At 39.6% G+C, this 21,148-nt stretch overlaps 1 protein-coding gene across 6 annotated transcripts in view; it reads left to right on the top strand.

Moving 5' to 3' along the window:
* The window catches only part of LOC135217915 (collagen alpha-1(I) chain-like), a 494,010-nt gene extending 473,679 nt beyond the window's left edge, over window positions 1-20,331 (top strand). For 5 of the 6 annotated variants that reach the window (XM_064254000.1, XM_064253995.1, XM_064253997.1 and 2 more), the window contains 5 exons: window positions 4,105-4,332; window positions 4,598-4,826; window positions 7,220-8,734; window positions 13,971-14,175; window positions 16,461-20,331. In XM_064254000.1, coding sequence (XP_064110070.1) covers window positions 4,105-4,332; window positions 4,598-4,826; window positions 7,220-8,734; window positions 13,971-14,175; window positions 16,461-19,011 — 4,728 coding nt within the window. In that variant the 3' untranslated portion in view covers window positions 19,012-20,331. The remainder of the gene's footprint in view (window positions 1-4,104; window positions 4,333-4,597; window positions 4,827-7,219; window positions 8,735-13,970; window positions 14,176-16,460) is intronic. The other variant, XM_064253999.1, reaches the window with a different exon arrangement.
* The last annotated feature ends 817 nt before the right edge of the window (window positions 20,332-21,148 follow it).

The following is a 21,148-nucleotide window of genomic DNA, read 5'->3' as shown; positions in this document are numbered from 1 at the left end:
AAAATTAACCTTAAAAGAATTTTGGAAGAGCACTTTAATGTTTTTCACTGCATAAACCCTCATTGATTTTGAAATGCATTGGACTTGAAAGTTACGTACCGCAACATTAAATTCTGCGTGGCGGCGGAAACTTTGGGGCCCCAGTGCGTAACTGTCCCGTGACTTTGAGGGGCTTCGATGCTAGAGATTGTGCAACGAAATTGTGTCCATGGGCAACAGTAATGGCGGGTCTACAAGGTCAAACGACGAAGATGTTTGCAAGAATGGTCGACTGAACATTCAGAAGGATTTGGACTGCGGACGAACGTTGTTCAACTCCACCAAACAAAGAGCAGCAAGGAGCAACTGTTGGCTCGGAGGAGCAATCAACTGACCGAAGAGGGGAGGGCTGGGGTGGGAGGAAGTTACAGATGTTCAGCAGTGATGTGAAATACAAAAAAGCCGCATTGGAACGAAAAGTGGAATGATGTCCAGTGCTTCCTTGAATTGTATCAATCCGCCGGACCAAAATTGTTTTTACGAAACAGGGATCAGTGAATAATGCTCAATGAAAATTTAATGAAGCCATTTCAGAAAAGTTATTTGCATAGGAAGGAAAAGGCAACCAGACATTGGAGAAGTTTGTGATTAAAACGTTTCACCAAAAAAACCCTAGAAGACGTTGAAATTCTCCGGAAACGAGATCTTTCCTCCCCGCCCTGGATGGGGGAGGGGGGGGTCTTCCTTCCCGCCACATAACCTCCTCCCCACCCACCCCACCCTCCTCTTCTCTTGTCCGTACCCAAGCCAGAAGTCCTCGCCAGTTCATAGTAAGTGTTCAACTTTTACAAAACGTTTTTAATAGTGTTAGTTTTACCATTTTAAATTATATTATTAGATATATTAAGGTTTTTTACACTGACTTTTACCATTATCTGTTGGTAAAATAAGGCCAAAATATACATAATATATATTGGGTTCGTTAGGGGTCGAGAAACCAATTAAATTATTATTCCCATTTAAACCTTATTTGGGGAAATTTAGCTCGCCGAGTCACCGAACAATTTGGGAAACAACCGACCAAGCGGTCTAGGAACGGAATTGTGTTCGTGAGTCAAGGGTCTACTGTATATCAGTTTGGTAAAATCCAAAGTCTTCAACTAAGTAAAGGTAAAACTTGATCAGGCACCTTGTGTCATTGAAAAACCATTTATACCTGGTGTGTCGGGTTGGTTCAGGTGAACTTCAAATCCTCCAGCAAAGTTATGTCAATTCCTGATTTGACACTTTTGTTATTGAGAAACTGGTTCCATACACCTGCTTCAGGTTGGAATCATTTAGGATCAAAGTCATGGTCATCAGCGATTGCTTAAAGATTACTTGATTCTAGTCTTGGAGGAGATCCTGAAGGACTCGGCATGCCTTTTAGTAAAGGCCTGCTACAGGGTCTTGTTGCTGGACTGGATAGTGTATCAAGATTAAGCTTTCTGGCATTTGTTCTCCTTTAAACAAGAAGAACTGTAGGTGTGGTGACTGACAACCTGATGATGGCAGCATACTTAAAAATTCTTGGCAACACATGATCTTAGACTGGGGGACGATCTTGGGAGTCAGCGAACCAAAAAAAAGCTTCTCGAGCAATTGTTCTTTCGCAATCCACAGCAAGGTTGTCTAGCAAGCCCTCAGGAGTAGAGGTTTTTCAAAAAGACAGCCAAAGCCTTCTCAAGATCTTGCAGAACTTCAACCAGCAACATCTACCAGGGTAGTTAGTTTGTGGGCTCAGTGTGGGTTCCTCAGGGGTTGCTCAAACCACCCAAGTGGACCTCTCCTTTGTCCAGATGAAGAATCTTATAAGTTATTCAGGAAGCATTTTTGCTGGACTTAATACTGAAGACAGGTTTTATTTTTTTAGATGGTGTTTGCATCTTTGAGAGGAGTCTGAAATTCATGCACTGTCTGGAAGGTAATCTACTAGAGAATGGTTATCAGTGGAACTGCCATTTGCTCATGACTTAATAGTGATAACCCAAACAGCAAGTAACCAAGACTGTTATTTCCTTTCTTTTCTTGTCCACAATAATGAGTAGAGCCTCTAGCTCTTGGGCAATAATAACTATCAGGCTTAATCTTTAAAAGTCTAGACTAGAGTGGTGAGAACTCTGCTATCCCTATTTTAAGAGCAATTGTAAGTTCAATGAAAAGCCTGCTATAATATGACTGACAGCCAAGCAGAACAAGGATCTTCAGGTACCTGTTTGGCATTTTCTCTCTCTCTCTCTCTCTCTCTCGCTCTTCTCTCTTCTCTTTCCCTTCATTATCTCCTCTCTACTCCTCTCTTCAACTCTCTCTATCGTCTCTCTCTCTCTCTCCCCTCGAATCTCTCTCTCTCTCTCTCTCTCTCTCTCTCTCTCTCTCTCTCAATTTGAGAAATGTTTCTCAAATGGTTAGACTTATCAGTCTGGGCTGCGATATGAAGTGGAGCTAATCTTCCACTTTCTCATAACTCATTCCCACCTTTCATTTGTGATCTGTCCTAGGAAATGGGCCACTAAATTTTGTGAAGATGGTCAGTATACTACTTTTCTAAATCTGAAAAACATTTAACTGATACAAACTCCTTTCTTTACATACTCTGGAGTGGATTTTACAGTACACAAACCATTGAGCAACCAGAGACTTTTTTCCTGACTCATTCTAGCCCATAAGTGACCTTTTGGATCCCAGAGGCATAACACAGATACAGTGGAACCTCGGTTTTCATACATAATCTGTTTCAGAAACTCCCACAAAATCTGAAACGTACGAGAACCAAAATAATAATTCCCATAAGGAATAATGTAAATACAATTAATGTGTTCCAGACCCCCAAAAATATTAACAAAATATACATTATATAGGGAATAAACACAGTTTTACATACAGAAAGCTATGAGAAATAAATATAAATGAATAAGTGAACATTTAACATCAGTCTTTACCTTTATGGAAAACACTTGTTGATGTATGGGAGACGGAGAGGAGGGGAGAGGGAGGAGGAGAGGTTATTGTTTCGAAGGGGAATCTCCCTCCACAAGGACTTCAGGTATCTATGGCCTATCGGGGTTACTTCTCTTCGTTTTTACTGTCACAACAAAACTGTCCAGAGACATTTGTTTCTGGCATTTCTTTAAAATTTGCCAAAAGTTAAACGCGGCATTGTCATTCAACATGTTGGAGACATGGATTACAATTTCTTTGTTGGGATGATAATTCTTCACAAAATTTTCACATCATTCCACTTTGCAAACGTCTTAATCCCTGAAGTAGGCACATTATGTATGCCCATTCATTTTCTGAATTTCTCAAAGCAGCCTCTGCTGACCTTAAATTCACTAGCAGCAGCTCTTATTGTTGGCAGTTTCTTACCGAGATCAGCATGCAACTTTCTCCAGGTCTTTGCTATGAGTTCTTTCTTAAATTCTATAGTGTTTCTCACCCCTTTTACAGAGGGCTAGCACTTGGAACTTTCTTTGGCCCCATTACGGCTTATTTAGCAGTTGTACTAATAAAAATGCTCAAAAAACAACGAACACAAAAGCAGAATGGGTCAGGAAAGATGGGATGCTTTGTTTGGGCGCTCGATATTGGGCCTGATCTCGCGCTGGGCCTCGATGGAGCGTTTCTGAGTGTACGAAAACAGAGGAAACATACAATAACAGATTGATGGAGTTGTCATGAAATAAACTTTTTATACCACAGAAGTTTTTCATATAAACCATTGGTCATATAGTGAAGAGCTTTCCCTCAGCACCAAGACTTACTATCTTGCATGTAGTTTCAATGAAGTAAGGTAGGTGACTCATGCCTGAGGATCCAGATCATGCATAAGTATTGAGACAAAAGACTGTGAACCTGGGATATAATAGTAAGCATATACATGATTGATGGATTTTAAAAAATAAAGTTTAGTACTGTAGAAATATATAGCTCATTACTGGTAGTTTAGCAATAATGGTACAGTTGTCTTGTCTTTTCTTAATTACTGTATAGCTCATCTTCCAGTATAAAATTTTTCCAGAGTTAGAACTTTAAAGCTTTAAAAATTTTAAGTCTTCCAATAATGTAAACCATATTTACAATTTGCAGAAACACCCTTTGAAAACGACACAGTTTGTCCGTCAGAATCAAGCCCACTGGCTTAATACATTTGCCATGAAAGGCAATAAAGGAGCTATGAAAGGTCCAATGGGCCCTAATGGTCCCATGATGCCCAATGGACCTATGGGCCCTGGCGGTCCTATGTGTCCTGGTGGACCTATGGGGCCAGGTCAGATGGGAGAAATGGGTCCAATGGTCAGTGGGCCTGGATGTCAGGTAAAGTTCTGCTTTCACTCTTTTATATTTAACTATATATTAACAGCTGCAGCATACACCTGTTTTTACTTTTCCCTTATATGTTAATATTTTTCTTCATGGATTTTCAACTAGAATAGCAGAAGAAATTCTGAAGTAAGCTTTTATGTATAGAGTTTTATGGTTAGCATGGTTTTTACATCTTTATAATAGGAATTGCATTGTTTCTGGTTAACATGGCCTGGATATTTTATTTTAACTAATCCTTTCCAAATTTTATTAACAGGGGGTTGATGGTGGACCGAGTATGATGGGCCCTGGCGGAGGTGGTATGACTAGTCCAGGAATGATGGGTCCTGGCCCCAATGGAGGAGCAGGAATGATGGGACCTAGAGGGCCTGGTATGATGGGTCCTGGTGGGCCTGGTGCAATGTCAGGAGGACCTGGTCCTCACATGATGGGACCTATGATGGGTCCAAATGGACCTGGGCAGAGAATGCCAGGTATGCTAATAAGTATGTCCTTTATTTAATTCCAGTATAATATTAGTGTAGTTTTTAGTATTTTGTGCTACAGCAGCAGCATTTTTTCATACACATTTTGTCAGTATAATGTAAAAGAACTTGAATTTCCATTTTGGGGATTTGTACCACTACCATTTGTTATATAAAAACAATTATCAGATACTTTAATCAGTAATCAGTGTATTTGATAAGCTGCATTTTCTGTTGTACAAAAAGTATGATAAAAATGTTACGAAAACTAAAGCTGATATTGTTAAATACCAAGTTATTTTTCTTTAGAAAGTTCTTGTTTTAACCATATTCCCTGGTAGTAAAAGATGAAGAATAGTAAAAATGCGTCCTGCCACATATTTTAGTACTATAATGCACTGGCAACATCAGTAGAATGTTGTCTACCATATATACTCGCGTATCATGCAACTTTTGAAGACCTAATTTTGGAGTTAATTTTAAGGGGGTTGCATCATACTCGAGATATAAAATTAAAGTATGTAATAACCACATATTAGTATTGTATGATAAAATACAAACAATGAATATGCATCTTTTCCATGGATCTTTTAAAAAGTTATGCTTTACTTCACTGCATCCAATAATATGTGTATTTTCATATTACTATTTGTTTGTAATATAAAATACAAACTTAACAATCAGTGTTTTGGTTTGGAAATCAGCCGAGGGCGATTGCGATGTAAGTTTGTTTTGCTGTATTGAACTCAAATCAGAGCGACTTTCTTGCTTCTAGTTAGCGCAAGTGAATCTCAAGATATTCTATTTATATGGGACAAGGTTATTTTACGTTATACAAAGCATTTTCAAGTCGAAATATCACTTAAATATGTATCGTGTGTGAACGAAATTTAGTTATTTTTTTCGTTAGTAGATGGTACTGAGGGCATGTTTACTGTGTAAACAAAAATCAACAGATTCTGTTAGATATTTTTCACTTGATCTCATCAGAATACTACAGCTTTACATATTTATCTTTATTGGAGTGAAAACAGTGAAATGTGTTCTTTCATGCCCAATAGTTTTGATAAAAACATGTTTTTCTCAAATATTGTGTACGGTCAAGTTTGATGGTACTATACCGAAGTTTGCAAGTTTCATCCACGTTGCTGATGCATGATAATAGTTGTTGGCAAATCAACAGTCTTTCCTCAGCATCAGCTAAAACTTACAGGTTAAATTTAGCAGTATATGCCCTTGCCGATCTTTTCTCCATAGCGAGTAAGGATATAGTAATGTAAAAATATATCAGTCCTATTCTCCTTAACGTCATTTGTAACACAACGGTAATTTTTTAGTATCGTACGATGGTTGAAATCCAAGCAAAAACACTGTTGTTATCAGTTTAGGTTGTTCAAAGCAAATTGGCCGTTTCTGGCTGTATGCGTTTACACAAGTATAACATTACCAACAATATTTTTGGGATTTCTTTTAGCTTTTTAAACTTAACTAGAAGATGGGATAGATAAAGAAATGGAGGAAAAGGGGTTAGTTTAACTAAAAAATGGAATAGATAAAGATGAGGGAAAGAGGTTAACCTTTTGTTATTTGGTCTCATAAATTTAACTCACATGATACGTGAGATACATGATAAAATCATTCTTTAAGGGTGAAAATTTGGGGGTCACATGATATGCGAGATCGCGTGTTACATGAGTGTATACAGTAATATTGGTTGATAGATTCAACCCTACAAAATAGCAATCAGTTGAAGCATTGGTAATTTCTTTGGTGGGGTGCCACTAGGAAATGTGTGATATATATGTATTTTGCACTTTTTTCTGTTTGATGCTGAAATAATATTAGTGGGAAACAATACAGCTTAGCATAATAACATACTATAAATATAATTCAGTCAGAAGTTTGACTTTACCACGACAGCTGCAAAATGTTTTTCCTAGTATTTCAGTAAGACCTTGTGATATTTCAAATCATTTATCAGCATTTGAACTCTAACAGTAATATAACATGAATTTTCTGTGATTTAGGAATATTTTTTACTATAGTATCAGTAAAAGTCACTGGAAAAGTGCTGTATAAATCATTTTCAGTCTAAAGCGGTAGGCTGTGGAAATGTTTTGAGTGCTGTTTTGGCAAGTAGCTTCAAGTAAAAGTGTGGTTTAAATTTTGCATGGAGCTTGAATATATAAATGTTTCTCATAGTTCAGGATATTTGTTTATATAGTGAGAAAAAGAAGATTATTTATACTGTATATATGTTTATTACAATAATAAACATATTTCAAAGCTGGAATGTATACACAAATTACGTTACAGTACTACTGTTAAATTTTATGCCAGGGCGTAAATGTTGAAAAAGGTTTATAAACAATTGGGGTGATAAATTAATTTTTTTTAATGATTTTGTACTGTAGGTGCCCCAGCTGGTGTGAAGGTGCCTGATGATCACTTAACCCCGGAGCAACGACAACATAGAGAGGAGCAGATGGCTAGGTTACGTCAAATGCAGGCATTGTTGTTACCAGAACTACATTCTCCTAGCCAGAGTGAAGCAGGGCACCCTGGGGGTCAGCCAGCATGCTCTACCAGTTCAGGAGGATCTAATATGTTACCGTGTTCTCAGAGTCAATCTACTGCAGTGTCATCCCAGTCAGGTCCTCCATGTTCACAGAGCACACCTGTATCATGCATGGGCCCTTCTCCAGTTACAGGAATGGGACCTTCTCCTGGAATGGGGCCTAGTCCAAGTATGGGGCCTTCACCAGGAATGGGTCCAAGTCCAGGAATGGGGCCTAGTCCAGGTATGCCAAATACCAGCATGGGTCCAGGCCCTGGCATGGGTCCACAAGGTGGAATGGGTCCAGGACCAGGGTCAGGAATGGGACCTGGATCAGGAATGGGGATGTCACCAGGTATGATGGGTCCTGGAGGGCCAAATTCTATGATGTCCCAAAGTGGACCAATGATGGGGCAGAACCACATGATGACATCACAGGCAAATATGATGGGTGGTCCTATGGGTCCTGGCATGAGGATGGGGCCAGGAGGTCCACAGTCAATGATGATGGGAGGTCCCAATGCTGCAGCTCAGGTGGAATGGCAAAGATTACAAGCTGAATTCTTTGAAAGTAAGAGGAAGAAAGGATCCGGTTGCCCAGACAATACCATGGGTCCTATGGGACCCATGGGACCTATGGGTCCAGGTGGTCCTATGGGTCCTGGAGGTCCTATGGGACCTGGTGGCCCCATGGGTCCTGGAGGTCCAATGGGACCTAATGGTCCCATGGGTCCAGGAGGACCTATGGGTCCTGGGGGTCCTATGGGTCCAGGTGGTCCCATGGGTCCTAATGGCCCAATGGGTCCAAATGGTCCAATGGGTCCAAATGGTCCAATGGGTCCAAATGGTCCTATGGGTCCAAATGGTCCTATGGGTCCAAATGGGCATATGGGTCCTAATGGGCATATGGGTCCGAACGGACCCATGGGTCCTAATGGACATATGGGTCCTAATGGTCCAATGGGACCTGGTGGCCCAATGGGTATGGGGCCAGGTGGTCCAATGGGCATGGGCAATCATATGGTTGGTGGACCAATGATGCCTGGAACAATGAGTGGTGGAATGGGTCCTGGTGGCATGCGTCCAATGGCGCCTGGTTCCCGCATGCAGGGTCCACCTCCACCATACCAAGGACCTCGTCCAATGGGTAATGGGCCATTGTCTTCTCCTGGCTCACCGTCCATGTGTGCCATGACATCGCCGCGAATGCCAGGTGGTGGTCCAGGAGGAGGGCCGGGTATGAGGATGAGCGGCCCAGTTGATTCACCAAGACCACTTAATCCTAGCAACCCTTCAACCCCTGTAAGTGGTCCACCAATAACCAGTCCCTCTCTAACACAAAAGGATCAGCAGCCACATACACCTCAGCCAGGTAAGTTTGTTTCACTTGTGTAAGCACATGGCAGATGTCAGAAAATAGTAATTTATCAAAGAACACTATTAATATGCATATATATTGAATATTTAAGGAAATTGTGAATGCATTTAGACCTGGGGTTAAACCTTCAGAATTTTCAAAGCCAATAAACTCAGCTACTTTTGTTGGAGTTTTTTGTTTATTAACTATATGTAATAAAAGTGAAGTTCACTATTGGAAATATAGGTAGAGGTTAATTATATAATATATATATATATATATATATATATATATATATATATATATATATATATATATATATATATATATATATATATATATTATATATATATATATATATACTATCATATATATATATAATCTATAGTAATATCTATATGTATATCTATATATATATATATCTATATATATATATATATATATATATTATATCTATATATATATATATATATATATATATATATATATATATATATATATATATATATATATATATATATATATATATATATATATATATATATATATATATATATCTCCTAACAGTAACTGCTTCTGTTTCAACAAGCATTCTGTGTATATTTTTTATTCATAATCTTTGGTTGTTGACATGCACACCAATTTTAAGTGAAACTTGGCGGTATTGACATTTTTTATCTAAATAGAACCAGATTCATGGGAAGATGTATTTTTGCACTGTGAAGCTTCATTTGGGGATGAAGCCCATCCAATTTTTTAGCCATAGAAAATTAACTAGACCACTGAGCTGACTAACAGCTGTCCTAGGGCTGGCCTGAAGGATTAGGTATTTTTACGTGGCTAGGAACCAATTGGGTACTTATAACAATGGGACCTACAGCTTATTGTGGGATCCAAACCACAAAATATAGTGAAATAAATTTCTAACTACTTGAAATAAATTCCTGTGATTCCTTGTTGGCAGAGCGGGGAAGCTAACTTGGACTACCAAATTGGCAGGCGAGCATGTAACCCACTTGTCCAATAAGGAACTATGTGGGAGTAGTGAAATTATTGCATTTTGTAAATCATATTTGTTCATATACAAAACAAACCCTCGGTCTTAGCATTAGGATAAATAGTCTGGCGCCACCCAGAAACCGGTAAAGTTAAAAAATTGTGTACACAAGGGACTAAATTGGCATCTGTACGTGATCACGAGCCATGTGGAGCCACCCACATACCCCTCTTTAACCCGTGACGTAGTTAGTTATTCTCTTACCTCCTTTAAGAGAGGGCATGGTTTGCTTCCGTCCTTTTAAAGCCGGTTTAGTTTGCCCCCTGAATCTGTTTGTGTATGAGATTTCCGGATGACAGTACAAGCATGGAGACTTCTCATGCTTCGATAAGATTTCTCTGGATCTCAAAGAAGCAGATAAATGCCTGGTATCTTCATGTTTTTAACATTGGAGTACACAGAGTCTCATCCAAAGTGTTGTAGGTCATAGGTGCAGGAAAGTTATGTTTAGATCCAGTTGCTTCGCCACCTGTACCACTTGATATTTCATATCCCATCTAGTTCATCTATGGGTTCATATCTTGGGAAATAATTTTTATTAATTGTACCCCTTTCCCTGCAGGGGACGGGGTGTGCATCGCCATCTTGTTCTTTGTTCCAGATACAGAGGTAGAGTCTGTTGATTGTGGATGTGTGGTCGACGTTAGGCTTATTAGGAGTACCAACCCTTGATGGGCAGTTGGTTCGCTTTATGGCATCTCGCTTCTCTCCAGGTCCCCTCGCTATGGATGTCCTGTCTACCTCTGATCTTCATTGAATGATATCAAATATTTTGACATCTTTAGACACAGATAGTAGTACAACATCTTAGCGTTTTGGGTTAATGTTGCTGTACCTATAAGGATAACAACAGCAGCCTCATGCATTCTGTCAAGTGCTGACATCACATTGATAGGGATAACAACAGCAGCCTCACACATTCTATCAAGTGCTGATTTCACATCCAAGATGCTTAGTGACGTCACAAACATGGCGACCACCATGACATCACTGCCTCGGCCGACACTGAGATTCTTCCACTCTTGCTTTTTCGATGTACCAGAGTACTATACAACTACATTTTCTGATTCGATGACGCACATTTTTTGGGAAAATTGCATGTGTTGAGAATAACAAAACATGCAAGGGGAAAAGATGCAAGTCTTTCCTTCTTGTTATTCTTCCGCTTCTGGGTTCCAACATTTGAGTTGGACCCAAGATGAGTGACTGATAAGGTTTCATCTTAATACAACCTTCTCTGCCAGGTTCATGAGGAGAGATACCACCAATCAGTAGAATTGTTATCTCAGGTCTGGATTTTGTCCAGCACCTTTTTCAAACTACTCTTTCAAATTAAGAGATCTCAGAGTTTGTGGGTAGAGCCACAACACAGATGTCAGATGACTTAGAGGTTCTTCGTCCCACGTATACAAAATAAGCCTTTTCCCGTGATTGCTGTTAAAACGAGGTTCTCTCCATTTAAGAGTGTCTGTTCAGTAGACAAAGATCTTGTGGATCTGTCTTTAGAACAGAGGAAAGTCTTTCTGCTTTTACCTGTATGGGGATACAGATCTGGCTAGTAATTAGGTCATCTGGAATGTTGACATCATTTCACACTAGGTAATCTTTGTGGTTCAAAGAGCTTTGAGCTGGGTTGTTCACATAGGAAACTTAGACCTACTACGTGAGAACATATTCTGTAATTGATTAGTCTCACTGGAGTACTAGAGTCTAGACTTTGAGAAAATGTTTTCCCGCTGACCTTGGTAAAGTGAGAGTACCCCATAATCAGGCTTTTGACATAATTTCAAAAGTAGTTGGGACCAATAGTTTTTCCAGTTTGCCCCAGAAGTCATGGTAAGGAACCAGTATCTCACGGGTTATGATGACAGATCTGCCTCTGTTTTTTCGTATTCATTACGGCGTGGGCTTTGTTTTATCAACCTTCAGGAGTGTCTGCCTTGACTTGTCAAAGCACGCCTTGGTTATTTAAAGGACTTGTCAACTAGAATGTAAATGTGGTAGACGTTAGGTGAACACAAGCCAAGTCAAGGAAGAGCGATCAGAAATTTCCATGTACAGTGGACCCCCCCTGTTTTCGCGTTCTCCGGATTCATGGACTCACGCATTCGCGGATTTCTCTCGGGAACGTTTCCCCGCATTATTCGCGGAAAATTTGCGCATTCGCGGTATTTTTCTATGAGAAATATCCACAAATTCCTGGTTTTTTTTTTTTATCAATTTCATCATACAATGCACTTTTTGTGATAAAGCTATTAAAAAAACCAAGTATGAAAATTTTTAGTGGTTTTTCTTGAGTTTTAACTAACAAAATAGGCTGTTTTTACCGTTTTTATAGGGGTTCCAAACATTCGCGGATTCTAACTATTCACGGGGGGGTCTGGTACGCATCCCCCACAAATACGGGGGGACCACTGTATTTATTATTTAAGGCTGTTAGGCAAGCCTACTCCTCATTATCAACTCTATTACCAATTTGAGGCATACAGAAGTGCATGTCATCAGAGGAATAATGTTCCTTTCTGACATTTAAGAACATATCTGCAAATGATGGAGAATGTTGGTTCATGGCTGTGTCAAACCACTTTCACGTTCTTCTAAATAGAGATTACCCACAGTTCCTTGGACAATTCATTGTGAGGTTCTGTCAGAAAGTTGTATGCTCATTAGATATGCTGGTTGGACGAAGACTTTTTTGTTGGTTCAGGCCGAGTCAGGATAGAAGTGCCAAAGACTCCTATTCAACAGAGATGAGAGTGATGATGCTGGAAAGGCAAGAACCCGTGACGTTAGAAGAATGAACTCGTATTGGGAAATTAAGGTGTCTGTTCATAGGATTTTGAGAATTGGTTCATAGTTATGTCAATCCATTTTTTCCAAAGGATGTTTCCCATAGGTCCTTAAACACATGTTCCATGGTTCCTTTGGGGGCTGCTTAACAAATGGTGTAACTCATCCAGCACCCTTGGCAGGTCAGTTAGTATCCTGTCTAAGATGAGGGTATGAAACTGAAATGGATGAGATAACTGGTCTCTTTCCTTTTCAATTTTCTTTCTCCTTCTTTACTTACGGGCAGTAAGAAGAGAGTACCGTCATAGGCCGGAACGGACAAGATAATGGTGATGGAAGTAGCCATACTGTTAGTTATCATCAGTGTAAATTACCTATCAGTAGCAAGACATTCCTCTCTTTAGCAAGTGGGACAGGAATGATAACAAACCTACGTAAGTGGAATCGTTGGTTTGGTAGTAGAACAGATAGATTCTTATCTTCCTGATACACAATGAACTATGACATTTTATAGAAACCCAGAAGTCAGAATCTATGATATTCATACATATCTTAGATTCTGAAATACTGGTCAGTTGTTTCTTAGAATACTGTTAATTCAGAAAACTGATTAAAGGTGGCAAACCTCCAGTTGGTTATTAGTATTCACCTCCCACCAAAAGTAAGTCTATCCTAATGTTAAGACCGAGGGTTTGTTTTGTATATGAACATATGACAAATTTTTAATCAATTTGTATTTTTCATAACTAACAAACCTGAGATCTTAATATATAAAGGCCCACCTCACCCCTCTAACAACTAACTTGGGTTGGAAGAATAACTAACTCGGTCAAGGGTTAAAGAGGGGTATGTGGGTGGCTCCACATGACTCGTGACCACGCACAGATTGCGTACACAATTTTTTAACTTTACCGGTTTCCAGCTGGCCCCAGAATATTTATCCAAATGTTAAAACCTCAGGTTTGTTAGTCATGAAAAATACAAATTGATTAAAAATTTGTCATATTTTGATGATATTGTGCAGCCATTGTTATATATTTGATATCTTGAATTATGCATTGAAATGAAGTCCCATGAATAGAAGGTTAGTTAGGGTACATTATTTAAATTGAATTATTTAACATTACTATATAGTACTACTTACTGTATTCCCTTCTTACAAGGTCAGTTTAGCTAACTGCAGTTTGATAAGCTGCAGCTTCCAAAGGAAAGGACTCCAGTTACATATTAGGTCCCTTGCCTGTTTTTTATGTTCCTGTTTTAAGCACAATTATTTGATAAGGTTCAGAGTACAACAATGAGGTGTTGGTTTCTTTCATGTAAAAGGAAGTATTTAATAGATTAAGAATTTTTTTCAAGTTTGTTTATTTACTTTATCAGTTAATAATAATACCTTGGTTTCAGATATAACATTTGGACGCCAACTACAAAACTTTGCGCAGCAGAAACATCAGCCATCAAATGCTGCGCAACAAGGGGGAAAGGAACCTAACCTGATGCCTGTTCCCTCCCCTCAACAAATTCAATATCTCAGTAGTTTTGAAGGTCAAGAATTAACCATACAGAAACAGCCGAATACCAGCCTTAGGGATTCTGAAATAATGTCCCCGTAAGTATTCCAAAAGTAAAAAAAAAAAAAAAAAAAAAGATGGGGGAGGTGGAACTAAAGCATATTATGCATATACGATGTGGATGGATGCATCCTGATGCTTAGATATCTATCCATTTATATTAAGAATGATGGCTTCAACAGACTTGGTAATATGAACTTTTAAAATTGTTACAAAAATTCTAGGTAGTGTTTAGTTTATTTCAAGTATTGAAGCCCCTTACAGACTTTGACTTGATGTAGTAAACCACTGGTAGGATCATAGAGTATTTTCTATTGCAAAGGGTGGTTACTCAGGCAGGTACCTTAGTAAGTCCCAAGATTTTTGTGAAAGAATTAGCTTTCTAGACTTAGAATGTGGTAGATGTGAATATAACTGTTGTCACTTCAGTAAGTTTACATAGCACACAGCTGCTATTGAGTGTTTTGACTTTTAATTCAATAACAGTGCAGGTGTGAAGATTGCTATTGTAATGCTATGATTATTCCACCTAATAGTTCTAAGACTTATTAAAACCATTTCAAGAAGAAAATACAGTATAGTACTCAATAAGTGGGAAATGTACATTCATGTAATGCCTCAAAGATATGTACTAGTATATACATACATTATACAGACAATGTAATTTGTGTTAGAACTGAATAAAATAAAGGATTTTTACATATGAATGTGCCCGTTTTGAACATTATACTCTATGAAAACTTGTCATCAGGTAATGGAGTCGGGTAGAAAGTTTAAGCTTATCTTAGGAGTGCTGTGGAAGTGGGAGCTTTTACTATAGGCAGCCCTCGATTAAGAGTAGGGGTTCCATTCCCAGCCAATGATTCTAACCAAAAATCACCAAAAATCACCGCTAACTGAAAGTCTTGTGTTAACAGTACTAAAATCCTGCTTAACGGCGCCGCTAACTGAATATTGGCACCGTTAACCAGAGATCAGCGCTGCTAACCAGAGATTGGCATAGAAAATCCAGTTAACAGCGTCGCTAGACAAGCACTGTAAAACCGGATAGCTGTTAACTGAGGGCTGCCTGTAATTACTTCAGAGGAAGTTACTTTCAAAAGGTGTCACACTAGAAAGTGGCATGTTTAGAATTTAAATGGTGTAGAATGTCCAAAGTAAAATCTTCATCTTAAACAGCTAAATTAATTTATCTTTATATTTTTGGAGGGGTATGCTTGTGACCTGTGAGGATTTCTTGGAGTTGTTAGTCAGTCAGTGTTTAGGTACTGAAAGTGTTATGAAGCATCTTTGAAAGACTAAAATTAATGGTTCAGGGGTAATATATTATAAACCTGAAATTATGATCATTTGACCTCGATTGAATATTTAAAATATATGTTGAAATTATGTGGATGACTTTTCAATTTTATGAAGGATTTTGGCCTTTCAGGTTGTGCATTATTCTTCAAATTTCAGAGAAACAAAATTATTGATTGATTGTAAGTTATTTCATGTCGGTAATTTTTAAAGGGACTTTTTGGATTTTGTTAGTATGTATTTGGTTAAAGTTAATTACTATAAAAGTATCACTGACTTAATCCTTTGGAACAGGTATTGAGAGTGCACTAAGAAGACATCGAGGAAAAAAGGGTATTTTTTTAATTCAAACCATATTAAATTTCCTGTTTATAATTAGCCTTTTTGTAATCACAAAGGTTACATTATTCAAGGATAAAACAGCATTAAATGTTTATATTGAACAGTTTTGTCTTGTAATAAAAAAAATTTATTGCAAAGCTTGTATCTTTGGTTATATCAGGTAAATCAATGTGATAATATTGTGTGGACATTTTTATTGAAGATGTAGTGATTGCTAGGATAGCAAACTGTAGAAATTTTAGATTAGGAAATTATTGAAATGAATTTTCTGAAGGTGTGTAGATTATGCACGCACTTACATTAAGTAATTACTTTGAAATAGTTTTAGCAGTCTACTATATACTTTCACATGTGTATTATCAGGTAACACTAAATTTCTCAGTAACTGGAAGTGTTGAAGTGTTAACTAATTTTTTATATTTTGTAAAAAAAAAAAAATAATTAAAAAAAAATAATTTTCATTGCTAATTGCATAAGACCAAATTTATTATAAATTTGATGAAGGCTGGGCTAGCCTTTTTTGGTTTTGGGAAGCATAAACAGAATGATAATGAAGACCTGTATTTTTTATTCTTTTTACTTTAATTGTCAGTTAGTATGTTTCATATTCATAAATGTGGGTTTTTTTTTTTTTTACCTTATCTGCTTTGAAATTACATAATTAACTTAATTTTTGTTTCAGTATGGGAGATACAAGTGTAGATGGGAGCCGTGTGTCTGGACCAGCAACTCCTTTAGGTGGTCCAACCACACCACTCACACCCTCATCAGAAGCCAATGCGCGATTTACTGGTCCAAACACTCCAGATAGATTCCCAGTGCCATCACCAGGTATGGCTGTACCTTCAGCTCCACAAACTCCTCAAGCAACACCTGAAAATAAAGGACCTCAGCAACGATACACTGGCCCCTCACCCCAAGCTCAAACCAGCACTTCAACAACCACAACTCCCACTAATACATGTAGCAATAACAGCAGTAGTAATAATAATAATAATAACAATAATAATAATAGTAATAATAATAATAACAGTAATAATAGTAGTAACTCTGTCAGTGGTCAGGGCGGCCCAAAGACTCCATCTATGGATACGAGATTTCCTGTGCCATCTCCAAAAACCCCTAGTAATATGTGCAGTGGTCCTACTACACCAAGTGGGCCTGATACAATGCCAAGATTTCCAGGAGCTTCTCCACTCCAGTCTGGGGGAGGAAGTACCCAGACTGCAACAGGAACACCAGGAGGAGCAACAGGAACAGCAACAGCATCAGCAACAACAGGAACAGGGCCAGGACCTGGACCTGGTGGTCCTGGAGACATGGCAAACATGGGATCGCGTTTCACTGGGCCATCGGGTGGTGCAGGAGGTGCATCTGGTGGCAGTAACAATCAGATGATGGGTAAAATGGGTAGTGGATTTTCTATGTCACCAGGAAAAATGACATCAATGGATATAGGTGGTGATTTTCATAATCCTTCAGCAGCCAACATGCCCCTTAACCCTAATTGTAGTACCCCAGGATCACTGTCAGCTCCAGGGCCTGGCAAGGTATTTGATCCGATCTCATCCATGGCACAGATGAGCCAGCAGTTGACATCAGGAGGAGCTGGTTCCTCCCCACCAGTATCATCTGCTCCTACTCCTACTATGCCCTCTGGCACAGGATCGATGTTGGGGACAGGTGCTCCAGCTGGTCCTGGTGCTCCACCTACTGGCCCAGGTAGTTGCTTGGGTGGTGGTCCTGCGATGCCAAACAGTGGATGTGTGTCAGGTGGAACTGTAATGCCAACAGGGCCAAATGTCACTACAGGTCACGGGATGCATGGTGGACCAGGTGGGAATATGATGGATGGCTCTGGAAATATGATGGGAATGCCACCAGTATCATCTAGTCCAGGCATGTTACAAGGGCATGGTGCCATGACATCTCCTGTTGGAAACAATGGTGGTGGTGGTCCAAGAGGCACTTCTCCAAACATGGCCATGATGAGTGGGCCAAATCCTCGCATGGGAGGTCCCAATAACATGGTGAGACCTCCGGCTCCTAATTGTTCTATGGCTGGCCCCTATCCTGGTGCCAATGTTCAAGTTAAACCCAGTGCTCCTAATACCATACAATATTTACCAGCTAGACCTCAGAACACAGGCAACGGCCCAAGAGCACCACCAAGCTTGGATTTCTTACCACGTTTTAATAATCCTAATGAAAACAAAGTGCCCGGTTCTCCAATGTTCCCGAATAGTAGTACTCCTAACTCAATGTGTGGGCCCCCTGTGCCAATGTCAACAATATCTATGAGTGGACCGTGTGGGCCAATGGGTGGACATATGCCTGGGCCTATGAATGGTCCAGGGGCACCGATGGGAGGGCCTGGGGGCCCTATGTGCACTATGGCTGGACCTAATGGACCTATGGTGAATATGAACAACAACATGAATAATATGAGTGGACCTAATGGGCCATTCCCAATGTCAGGGCCCGGGGGTCCTATGGGTGGTCCAACTGGTCCCATGGGAATGGGTCCCAATGGTCCAATGGGTGGCCACATGGGAGGTGGAATGAGTGGGCACAGTGGACCAATGATGGGCCCAAATGGCCCCATGGGTGGACCTAGTGGACCCATGATGGGACCAAATGGACCAATGGGAATGAACCCAAATATGATGGGTGGTGGACCTATGGGACCTGGTCAAATGATGGGACCTAGAGGTGGGGGTCCAATGATGCGTGGCCCGAGTCCTCAGAGTATGATGGGTGGAATGGGTGGTGACATGTATGCAATGGGTGGTCCAGGTCCCAACATGAGTGGTGGCCCTATGGCAGGTGGTCCTGGGCCAAACCCTGGTGGCCCTAATCAGATGATGAGTGCATCAGGCCCCATGTATGGTCCTAAAACTTCTCCTGTAAACATGAACATGGGGGGAGGTATGGGTGGAGCACCAGATACAGCACAGCCTCTTCCGCCATCTATGGGTCAGTCTGGTAACTTTAAGAATAATCCATTCATGGGGCCTACTACAGCAGACCCTACCTATGCCGCCCAGTTCCACAGCTTCCAGCAGCAGCTGTATGCCACCAATACTCGTGGGGGCCCTAGTATGGCAATGTCTGGGCCAATAGGAGGACCAGGTGGCCCAGGGCCTGTAGTCACAGGGCCTCCTGGAGGACCTCCAGGCATGACTGGTCCTGGGCCTATGCCTGGTCAGGGCTTCCCATTTAACCCCAAGTGAGGCGTGGGGAAAACTACCTCACAGGTGACCTGGTGCTAGCAGCTGCCGCCCAGCACACTCACCACTATGCAACTCTACCCCTCCCTCCTCCTCTGCTGGTAGTCAGTGGTGGTGGTTGTGGCGGTGGTGGTGATACTGCTCAAGTGTGGTGGTGGTGGTGGTGGCGTGCCCCCTCCCCCACAGACCCTCCCCGCCCTCATGACCAGTGAACCTAAGGTGGGTTGTGAGGGTCGCCCCCCACCCACCCGTGTGCCCGTCCAGTGGTGGGGTCGCCCCCCTGCCCCGCACAGTCCACTCAGTTCTCACTTTTCAGGGCAACTTGTAAGTTTGTAGTTTCGATACTGTTACCGGGGTGCTTTGTAGTGTAAGTGATTCTTGCTCTGTTCACCTGTCCTTCAGTGGTTGTTATTAACTGCTTGAAAATAAAAAATAATAAAAAAAGATTTCATACCAGTGCAGTGATGTGGTGGAATAATAGTGGTGCAGGAGGGCTTGGTTAGGAGTGACATCCTTCATCATGATGACGATGCATTGATTTGCAGAGCAAGTGATGTGAGCCGGCCTCATGCACATACAATAAAGTCTTTCGTGTAATATGTCTAGACTGTGGTGGATTATTCTGGGACTCGTAATGTCCCTCTAGTGTGACTTTTTAAAGTAAAGGAATTTCTATAACCTGTGCTGTGTGAAGGTGCAGCTAAGACTTCGTTTGATGTGTTTTACAGAAACAAAGTACAATCATTGGTTTACTAAACTAACAATCAGTCTTGTTGTCTTGTGTATATGTGTTATATGAGTGGAAAAATAAGAGAGATTTTGATATTTAACTAGTGAAGTTGTTCCTGTTATATGTGACAAAGGAGGACAGGTTGTCATGCAATGTGGAAGGTGCTCAGTCTGCCCCACTGCACTGGTTGATTCAATGGCCGACGATGGCATCAGCATTGTACAAATTGTTAAGCCCTCTCATACCACACTACATCCACTGCAATGCAATGCAATATGGATAAGGATGCAGCTGCTGCTTGATAAAAGCAAATTATTTGTTTTTATGAATGTAAAATTCCTTCTCCCCTTCTTCTCCCTTCTCTGCAAGTTAAGTTCAATTCCTTGAATATTTGTATGATTCCTTTGTATCATTGTAAAGTTTGTATTATATGTAAGTTTTGTTTTCCCTTTTTTTTTGTTTGTTTGTTTTAAGGTCACACTTCTGAAGCTACAGGCCGACCCTGATGTTTTGGCAGTATTTTAGAATGTAATTTGAAGGATGTGAACATTTTTATTATTGACAAATTTTACATAAAATAATTTTACAAGAAACCTGATGTTGTTTTTTCCCTTAGTTTTTAGGCTAAAAAATCGTTGTATATTTCATTATGGTCCTCTTTAAAAATATGGCAAGTGAATTAATTGCCATGAACTTATATTCAAACAACCTTTCTTTATACAAATTCTGAATGCTTAGTTGTAATAATGCCATGTAATGAGTGTCTCACTATTAAGTATTGTTCATTTCATCAACATCCCATTATCATATACTGTACAACCTTATTATACTGCAGATGTGGAAATACCAGTCACACCAACTTTCACTAACCAAAATTTCAAAGCCTCTACGGCACATGCTCTCAGATTAGCGTAGGGCACAATTGCTCACTTCAATTTCACTTTTTGTGCGTATGTTAGTTTCAGGAATAACACTATAATCTGGCAGAGTTTTTATTTTCATTTAAAATGTCACTTGTTTGTTTTTATGTCTCCATTTTTCAATTTTTATATGTTTTTACAATCATAAGTTTGCTTAATTTCTGTAACTGTGAAAAATTTCATTTTAATGTACATTTCTGTAATAGTGCAAAATTTACTATTGTACTTTTATTCAGTATTTTTTGGGATTGTTGGTATGTGACATAACAGTTGGTTTTTCTTAGTTACTGCACATTTATTGTTTACTTAAGCTTTTAATTTTGGGTATTATAGGTTGAATGTAAGAGGCTCAATACTCATATATGCTCAGTTACCTATAACTTTGAGTCCTGCAATTTTGTGTGATTTTCATCTATTTCTGAATGTGTTACTTTTGTGTTTTCAACTTAAATTTTCCTATATTCTACTGATCAGTACTAGAATGAATGTG

Source organism: Macrobrachium nipponense, chromosome 9 (genome assembly GCF_015104395.2).
Source record: "Macrobrachium nipponense isolate FS-2020 chromosome 9, ASM1510439v2, whole genome shotgun sequence".
Classification (NCBI taxonomy): domain Eukaryota; kingdom Metazoa; phylum Arthropoda; class Malacostraca; order Decapoda; family Palaemonidae; genus Macrobrachium; species Macrobrachium nipponense.
This window is presented reverse-complemented; position numbering and strand designations above follow the sequence as displayed.